General features: G+C 27.7%; 1 protein-coding gene across 1 annotated transcript in view; it reads left to right on the forward strand.

The window, feature by feature from the left end:
* LOC106679913 (very low-density lipoprotein receptor) overlaps positions 1-9,884 on the forward strand; it is a gene marked incomplete in the record, with an annotated part of 66,885 nt that overhangs the window by 46,163 nt on the left and 10,838 nt on the right. The window contains 6 exon segments of the mRNA XM_067051509.1: positions 368-586; positions 676-1,030; positions 4,159-4,357; positions 4,766-4,828; positions 7,758-7,870; positions 9,365-9,520. Coding sequence (XP_066907610.1) covers positions 368-586; positions 676-1,030; positions 4,159-4,357; positions 4,766-4,828; positions 7,758-7,870; positions 9,365-9,520 — 1,105 coding nt within the window.

Raw genomic sequence — 9,884 nt, forward strand, 5'->3', positions numbered from 1 at the left:
TATATATACACATTTTACAATACATATATATATATATTTCAGTTAGCTAAAACTTTATATATCTAATGCAACTCAAAAACAAAATTTATTTCACTGTTATTATTTATCACCATTTAAGCTATTTTAATTATCAATTCTTTCTCTTTTCCATTAAAGTATATTGACCCTCTCCTTACTATTTTATTTTTCATTTGGTTCATTATTATTCAGATTGGAAATTGTTTATGTAGGACATATAAAATAGATAAATATATTCATTGGTTGTTACTTGCCTGAGTCTTTCAAACTTATACATTATTAAATGTAGATTTCCTTTTGTAATTTATTTAGTATTGAATGGAGAAATTAAGGAAACTTTTTTTTTCAGAGCACCTATTGATGAAGGTAGTGAACGAACAGTTGTAATTAGTAATGAAATTACTATATGTGATGGGCTAGCTGTGGACTGGCTCTATAGTCATATTTATTGGACAGATACTGGAAAAAATACTATTGAAGTTGCTAATTATGAAGGAAGTATGAGAAAAACTTTAATTAAGGATAGCTTGGATGAACCACGTGCCATTGCCTTAAATCCTTTAGATGGGTATAAATCTATTTTGTAACACTGTTTTTCCCTTATGTGTGCACATTTTTATTGTTATAATAAAAATTTACCTTACTGTTCTTTTAAAGTTGGATGTATTGGAGTGATTGGGGAAAAGAAGGACGCATTGAAAGAGCTGGATTAGATGGTTCTCATCGCAGAACAATTGTATCATATGATATTAAGTGGCCAAATGGGTTAACACTTGATCTTGTTCGGAACCGTCTGTATTGGGTTGATGCAAAGCTTAATTTAATATCATCTGTAAATTACGATGGATCTGGCAGAACTGTAGTTCTTAGATCTGCAGAAACACTTCATCATCCATTTTCAATTTCTGTATTTGAAGATTATGTATACTGGACAGATTGGGATAAACAAGCTATATTCAAAGCAAATAAATTTAATGGTTCAAATGTCACTGCAATTACAGCAATCAGAATGGTAAGTAATTTTTTTAAACTTCACAATTCTATATCATTGTATAAGAAGTGATATAGTTAAAAACTGTTATATAAAAATGACTAGTGGAAGAATAGGTCTCTCCTACATTTAATTTACTTTGGTTAAAATTAATAATAAGGCTTTAAGATGATTAAAGAAACAAATAAAGTTATTAACTTGTTATTAATAAAAACAAGATTAAACAGTTATTGTATATTTTTAATCTTTCATTAAAAGTGCATAAATAATTAACTAATGTTTGTACTTGGTGTAACTTCAAAGAAACAAATATAAATTTATAATAGTTAAACATGAAAAATGCACTGCTTATTATTGAGGAGATGATTGCTAAATCATTAAAATTTTAGAATTCAATTGGAAAATTGTCAAAATCATGATTTTTTATCCTTCTCCACCGCTCCGAACTCGGGAATTTTCTAGGGAATAATATACTTGTTACAAATTCTGATAGTAAATCAGATTTTAAGATATATTCATATCAGGATTTTTTTTTATTTTATGTGTGCAAAAAATTATTTTCAGTTTTTAGTGATTTATGCCTTTAGGAAGTCTCAAGTCGAATAAGAGTCTGATACGAATTCATCTTAAAATCTGAATTGCTATCACAATATGTTATGAACCAGTGAAGATCAATTAAAATTCCAAAAATTGTTGAGGTGAGAGGGAGCATGCATAGTGGGACACTCTGTACAAGAACAAGTGGTATCATACCCAACCTTGCTTGATTATGCTCATGATAAAGTTTTAATAGGCAAGGTTACAAAATATAAATTTCAAACTGTGTTAGTTCTAGGAAAAAATTAGCTTCATTATTTTGCAGCAGAACCTTTACTGATTAATAACTTAGTGGCCATGGGTAGTTTGGTAAGAATGGTGTATCTAGAATGATGTACTTGTCTGAAATACTGTGCAAAATAAAAAAGGTATCAATAAAATAAATAATTTACTGAGGAATCGCCTTGATTAAACTATGGGAAATAGAAAAAAAAAGCCTTAACCAGGTAATAAGTATAACATTTTTTAAGTCTAGGTGAGCAAAATGGTATGCTATATTAGCAGAGTAGAGGATAAATCAAATCTTTAAAGAGTCAGATATTCAAGAAGTAGACTAAAGCATATGTGAGGACAAAATTACTTTTGATTACATAAATTTGGAATAACTTGGCTTTATTTGAAGAAAATGTGCAAAGACTATTCTTGAGCATTGAAGAAATAGAAATGTAAAGAAATACATGTGAACAGCAGGAGTGAGGCAAATATGAACATAGAGGAACAGGCTTAAGAAAGCATTTACAAAGTCTGCTGTCTTGGAAGTATAGGGTTTTTTTTTAAGCCCGATAGAACTTGAAATTGTAAAAAAAAACACAAAAAATTAAATTGTAATCAAAATTTTTTTTTTATTCGAAAGATCAATACGTGACATTAACATTTGAAAATGATTTCGGGCATATGGGCACCGCGGCTGTTCTTGACGAAGCGCATTCTGTAAAATTGTGTTCAGCGATGAGGCGCATTTTTGGCTTAACGGGTTTGTTAATAAGCAAAATTGCCGCATATGGTCGTGCGATTGACACCTCTCGATTATTTCCTGTGGGGCTACGTGAAGTCACTGGTTTATGCTGATAAACCAGCAACAATTGATGCCTTGGAGGCCAGCATTGTTCGTGTTATTCGTGACATACGGCCAGCAGTGCTGGAAAAAGTGGCCCAAAATTGGACGTCCAGAATGTGCTTCGTCAAGAACAGCCGCGGTGCCCATATGCCCGAAATCATTTTCAAATGTTAATGTCACGTATTGATCTTTCGAATAAAAAAAAAATTTTGATTACAATTTAATTTTTTGTGTTATTTTTTACAATTTCAAGTTCTATCGGGCTTAAAAAAACACCCTATATGGTGAATCGGGTTGGAGGAGCTGATGAGGATGTGAAAAGCTAGATAAGAAAAGTCCAGTAAGTATTTTCTCAACTCTGGACAGCTTGGAGATTTTATTTGATCCAAAAGAGAATAAAGGTTGCTCTTCAACAGCAGCATAAAATCTATCCCCTTGTATGGATGCAAGACATGAAAAGGGACAAAAAAGCTGCATAATTTGGTCAAAAAAGTTTAATTGTTTTAAGTAGTGAGATTCAAAGAAAAAATTGAAGTAACTTTTTATAAAAAAAAAAAAAAATTAAGTATGTGGTAATAAAGTTGAATTCTTTAATAAATCAATCAAAATTTTGCTACTTTTTGGTTTTATAACACCCTATTTCACAGGGTACAGTTGAGAGCAGACATCTCAGACAACAATTCTGTTTCTGATTGACCTCACACATTGCAGTTCTTCATACTTCCTTCTAAATTTTTAAAACTAGTTAATCTTTTCTCATGTATGTTGCTGGCTTTCAGTCTTCCTTTACAAAAAAATTTGTTATATATTTTGTCAACATTTCCAGTTTCCATGCAAAAGTGGGAGAAATAAACATATTTTGACTTTGTTTCAGTACTAGTCATTCAGTACTAGTTTAAGTCATTGAGGAGTTAAAGTTAGTCTGAACTTGTTCCTATTTAATCTATATTTTTGAACGGTTTGGTTTTGACAATTTTTTATAGTTTTGTTGTTACTATCTGATTGAGAGTAATAGACTGATTTTCTTCATTTAGCTTTGTAAATTATTTGTAGAAATTAACTGTTTGTAAACTTAAATTTTTACAAATGATTTGATTTGTGTCACGAGGATACCTTTATGAGAGTTCTGATTAAAAACTTGTTGATTTTTTTTTTTAAATAAGGCTGTGGTCTGAGAAAAAAATGTTGATGTTCTAATAATTATTCACCAGCAAAAGAGCATAACCTATCTTTAAAAATTGAAAATATTGTTGCTTTTTTTCCAAATATTAAGAAGGGCTTACAAACATCTAACATACTACCCATTGAATAATTATTTCCTTTAGTAGCTCGCTTAACAATTTGATTAATTTTAATTTTACATGTAACAAAACATTGTATTATTTTAAATATTAATATCATATTACTGCAAACAAAATTGTAATAATGCCATAGTTAAATTGTAGAGATCACTATTTCAAATTAATTTAAGTAATATTTTTTATTTATTTTATAGCTTCAAAATCCCATGGTGGTTCATGTTTATCATCCTTATAGACAGCCTGATGGCATTAATCAGTGTGCAGCAGTTAATGGGCATTGTTCTCATTTGTGTCTACCGGCTCCTCAAATAAATGCAAAATCACCTAAAATATCTTGTGCCTGTCCAGATGGCTTGGTTCTAATGAAAGATGGGCTTATGTGTGCAGATGAAGGTATTAATTGATCCATGCTATCATATTCTGTCATCTATTGGTTTTATATATTTTTCCCATAAATATATCAAACATTTTCAATAAAAATGTTACAATCAAATAAAAGAATACTTTAAAGTTTCTATGTTCTTTAACTGTCAATTAAAGTGTGTCTCAATTATTTTATCCAGTCTGGAAACTGTCTTATAATTGCTTATCATGTCAAACTGGATTGTTTTATTACTAAATTCAGGTGTTTTTACCTACATGTTTTAAATCTATGAAAGTTAAATTCTTTCTATCTTAATCATTAGAGTAAAGAAGGTATTGTTCCATTTTTTTTCTTGATTTTTAATTTACTATATTCAATAAAAAATATATTAATAAAACTGGGAAAAAAATCTCTTGAAATTCATATTTATTTTTCAGTAAAAACAACCATTTCTCCAGTTTCCAATACATCAATTGCAGGAGACATAACTATTATCATCAGTGAGTACAACCGATTCCTCTCATATCCCTTTAAAAAAATATGTTTCATTTTTTAACCCTCCCTACTATCCCCCCTCTTACTCACCAAATAATTCTCAAAATTTTCTAAATGTCTATTGAGGAGTGATGTTTCTAAAAAAAATACTTATTTCGCATGTTAAATCTGTTTAATTGGGGACTAATATATAATTTACTAATTTATAGTAATCATTCCAACATTTGAAATAATCTGATTTTTCAGGTATTGCTTCCACATTTATAATCTTTACAAATTAAACTTTATGGTGTGTTAAGTGCAAGAAAAGCTTGAATAATACACTTCATATGTTAAATAAAAAAATCACTTATAAAACTGATAACTGCACCAACTCTAGAATTATCCAGTCACATTTGTATGGTTTTGTCTTGTAACCACCTTTACCATGCTACTAATAGCTTCCATATTCCAGAATTAATTGTTGGTTATGATACTAATATATCTGTCTGCTTTAACTTAGAAAACATAATATTTCTTTATGTACTTGTGTTAAAAAAAATATTGAATTAATGTTAGGATACTTGTCTATATAAAGTAATTTAAAATATTAAATTATGTAAGGAATGTTTTAATGAGGTAAAAAACATTTGTTTGTTTGTCATATTAAATGTTGCTATTTAGTCCAACTAGGACTAGGTTGGTGGGTTATTCATAGGTTACCACTCTGTAATAGTTTGAGTAGAATGTTCGAGACGTTTTGATCTGCTACAGAAATAATTGTTGATTAATCTCAGTATTGAAATAAACCTGCATCATTTTTACCTCATGTGCACAAGGAAACTACTCTAATACTCATCAATACTGCAGACTGCAGAATATTTATTGTATTAATGTAACCTTTAATTTTCATATTACACTGAAAAGAAATAGCCACTTGAATCCATTATTATTTTAAGGTATTATATGACTCCAAAAATTAAGAATAATGAATGAAATTATTTAGTATATAATAAAATTCTTTATGGTATGAAACTGACTTATTTTAAATGATGAATTCCAAAACATTTGCAGTTAAAACATGTTTCAATTTTCGGGTTTACAATATTGAAAGAGCTTTGTTATTGGGATATGTTTGAACATCCGAATGCCATCTTCTCAATATCTTTTTTTTTTTTTTTTTCATTTTTATTATATGAAGCTTAAATATTATTTTCAACAAGCAGCTCTAATTTATCTGAAATCAAAACTGAAAAATTTAGATATTATCAATTTAAGTAAATTAGAAAAAAAGATCTAGAAATTAAATGATAAATTAATTCTAATACAATCAATTCTCAATTATCCCTGGCATTGAATGATTGCCACAGATAGTCAAAATTACCTACAGGTAAGAAAAAGGTTGTAGAACTAGTAAAAAACAAATTATATTAACAACAATTATGTAATTAAATCTACAAATTAATTTACAATAAGAACAGGTAATAAACTTTTTAAAATAAATATGTGAATAGACCTGAAAGAATAAACATGTATTAAAGTTTTTGAAAACAATTGGGCACTTGTTTTTGTCTTTTGGTTAGAAAACACTTTCTTTTAATTTGTGATTGAAATCTTCCAAAAAATTGACTTATGACTAGAGACCATATTTTTGTATATTCAAAATCAGTAAAAAAATTCAAAGTATAAATAAAGTATGTATGTAACATGCAAATCCTGCAGTAATCAACTTGTTATTGTATAATTTATATTATTAATCCATGGAAAACTTACCTACCCTTGTTTGGATCAAATTAATCTTGCTAAATACTCTACATTTATACACTCCTCTGATTAAAAACCTAAAATTTTATCCATAATTGAAGAGCTATGAGAAAACTAATTGTATTAAATGATTTTATATTCATATTATGAAAGCTGGTATTCAATTTTTAAACTTCTTAAAATTACCTCAATTTTAAGTTTTAGAAAAATATGCGTGGCACTATGTAGAAAGTAGTATTAAAACTTATTCCAAGCAAAATTCCCTTAAAGGTTCACATAGCATGTCCTTCCACTTATTCAATTGTGTATTTACATACAAATATAGCATTAACCAAAAGCCTAAATAAAAAAAAATTGATTAAAAATGTATATGCATATTCATATTGATCAGACCAATTGAATTTTTATTTAAAATAATATACATTGGTAACATAAAATAATGAGGTGTTAATAGTTGACCATAGATTAATATGAGGAGAAGATGGTAGGGGGTGCGGTCAGCAAAAAAACACAAATAAATCAAAACTTATTTATTTGTGCCGATGTTTTGACCTGAACTTAATGCCTTCATTAGGGCTGAAAAAAGGAAAAAGAGATACCAACCAGAGCTCAGAAAAACATAAAAAATAAAAGGAAAATAATAAACTAACAATCTTGGAAATATATATAACAAGATCGTAGTTGGTTGATAACAATAGAAGTAGATAGTAGTTCATTAATAACAAAAGAAGATGAAATATAATATCATAGAGATAAAAATTATATAAATTAAATGATTAAATACTATATTAAAAAACAGGAAGTATTTATGAAATAAAGAAATAATCATAATGAAAGGTTTGGAAGAAAGTAAAAAATATTTTTTTTCAAATAACAGATAAACACACTTTTTTGCTACTTTCACTATACTAGATCAGAGGTTTGGCAATGCTCGATGATTCTGTTGGAAAAATTAGTGAGAAAAATAGAATTATTTTTCGTATTTATTGTAATCTTGAAAATATCTTCTTTTAATTTTTTTTTGTTACCTCATCTTACATAAAAATAAGAGTTGTTACTTATTACCATGTCTATTCACGCATAATATTTTTCATATCTTAATCAATTTGAAATACTTTTATATTTTTTTGGCTAAGCAAAACGTGTTTATTTTTGTATTTTATGTTTTGATTTATTTTTCTTTGGTTTTAGATCGTAATGATGAAAATCATATACACCCTGATATGTTTGATGAACAAGATAATGGAATGATTGCCAGTATGGTTATTGCTGGCATCTCAGCATTCTTAGTTCTTGCTTCATTGGTAAGTAAATACTCTTACTTACATTTTAGGGTAATAAAGATTATTAATTAAAGTATCAAATTATTTTATAAGAAAAAAAAATATGTTCACTGTTAAATATATTTATATCAACAGAAAATGTAGAATCCTCTAATAAGGATGATTGTAAATCATAATTGATGCTTGAAATCAGAAAACTATTGCAAAGTACAAACTTCATCTTCATACTTTTGATCTATTTTCAATGATTTCATCGCTAACAATTTTTTTTTTTCCTTAGAAATTTTTAAGTACAACATTAGTATAAAAGGAAATGCAGTTAAATGAGGCACTTCAAAGAATACATTATTTATCAATGTTAACAATTCTATTATTATATCACAAAAAAATGTTAAATTAGCACTTTATTTGCAATTTTAAATCCAACAATATATATGACCAACAAATGTTTTCAACAAGTTAAAGGATTGAGGTGATAAAGAGTCACCCATTTCTTTATATAATAATTGGGTTTTGGGAAAAAAAAATTTATAAAGGAAATATTTTTAATACAATGTTAAAACTTACAGATTAATTTTATTCTCTAATGGAAGGGTTATTTTCTTTTTCATATTTATTCAATGTTTCTGAGCCTTATCCATTCATCATCAGGATTAAATTAACAATAATTTTAACTTTTGATTGTGTCCAACAACATTAATTTATTTGACATAATATTATTTATACATAAAAACATTTTTATACACAATATATTTTTTCTTATAAATATATTTTTTCACTGTTTACAATTTGCTATGATTTACATAGAAACTTGTCTTAATTATACTATTCCATTATCACTGAACTTAGGCCTGTTACCCTTCTATCTTGAATTAAGAACAAAAAATATTGTTTGAGTCGTTTGTGACATAAAATAAAATTGTTTTAAAGTCAAGAGCAAAAAATATTGTTTGAGTCATTTTCAACATAAAATAAAATTGTCTGTATACCACCCTGAATGATGAGGCCCCTTGTGGATAATTGTTGTCCTCATGGAGGAAAAGAATGAAGAGTCCGCCCGCCATGACTTGATGAGATTATCAGGGTTGGCCAGCATGCTAGCAACTAACTAACTAAAAAGGCAGATAAAGGCACCTGAGCCGACATATGTTCACAAATAATGGTATTATTTATATCTCTGTAGCATAAATAAAAACACGCTAATACAAAATGCTTCCACAGATGCTTCCATCACAGATAAATTTATTTATAGAATGGAACTAATTATTAAAAATATGTTGGCCGCAAGAGTATATTTCATTGTTTTTAAAATATATTATTATTAATTACACTTTATTTTCTAAGTGTATGTATACTAAGTCTGTCAATTATATTGATCTTAAAATTACTTTTTTTTTCTATCAAATAATCAATTGGATCAAATATCATGTGCTGGAACATAATTTATGTGTTTAATTAATAATTCTTTTTAATTTACTTTTTTTGTACTTGTATTATACAATTATTTTGTTTCAGATTGCTTTTATTGTATATCGCCATTATTTACACAGAAATGTGACAAGTATGAATTTTGATAATCCAGTTTACCGAAAAACAACAGAAGATCAATTTTCACTGGCAAAAAGTCATTATCAACCACAGCGTGTTTATACTGCTACTGTCACTGAAGAAGTAATATTAATTTCAGTTAATATTTTATATTTCTTTATTTCATTTATTAAAGAGCTCCTTCTTAAAAGATTCTTCTTACTATTCAGAGATAAGAAAAAAAGTTTACCTTTGATCAAATTAACATATTTTCAGTCTTGGAGTAAGAGCGTTTGTTAAGGCTTAAGGACTGATTCATTACTACCACCAGTCAGTTTATTTCAGAAAGAAATTTTTGAAGCTGAAAAATTGTTTTATTAGGTTTCGTGGAAAAACCTTTTTAGAGGGAGCCCTTCTGTTGTTCATATTAAGATCTTTTTGCTAAACATTATATAATGCATTTTAAATAAAATTGTATCACTATTAAAATAATCATGTATATGTATAT

This window comes from Halyomorpha halys, unplaced genomic scaffold (genome assembly GCF_000696795.3).
Source record: "Halyomorpha halys isolate HHAL.00 unplaced genomic scaffold, Hhal_1.1 Scaffold231.1, whole genome shotgun sequence".
NCBI classification, from domain to species: domain Eukaryota; kingdom Metazoa; phylum Arthropoda; class Insecta; order Hemiptera; family Pentatomidae; genus Halyomorpha; species Halyomorpha halys.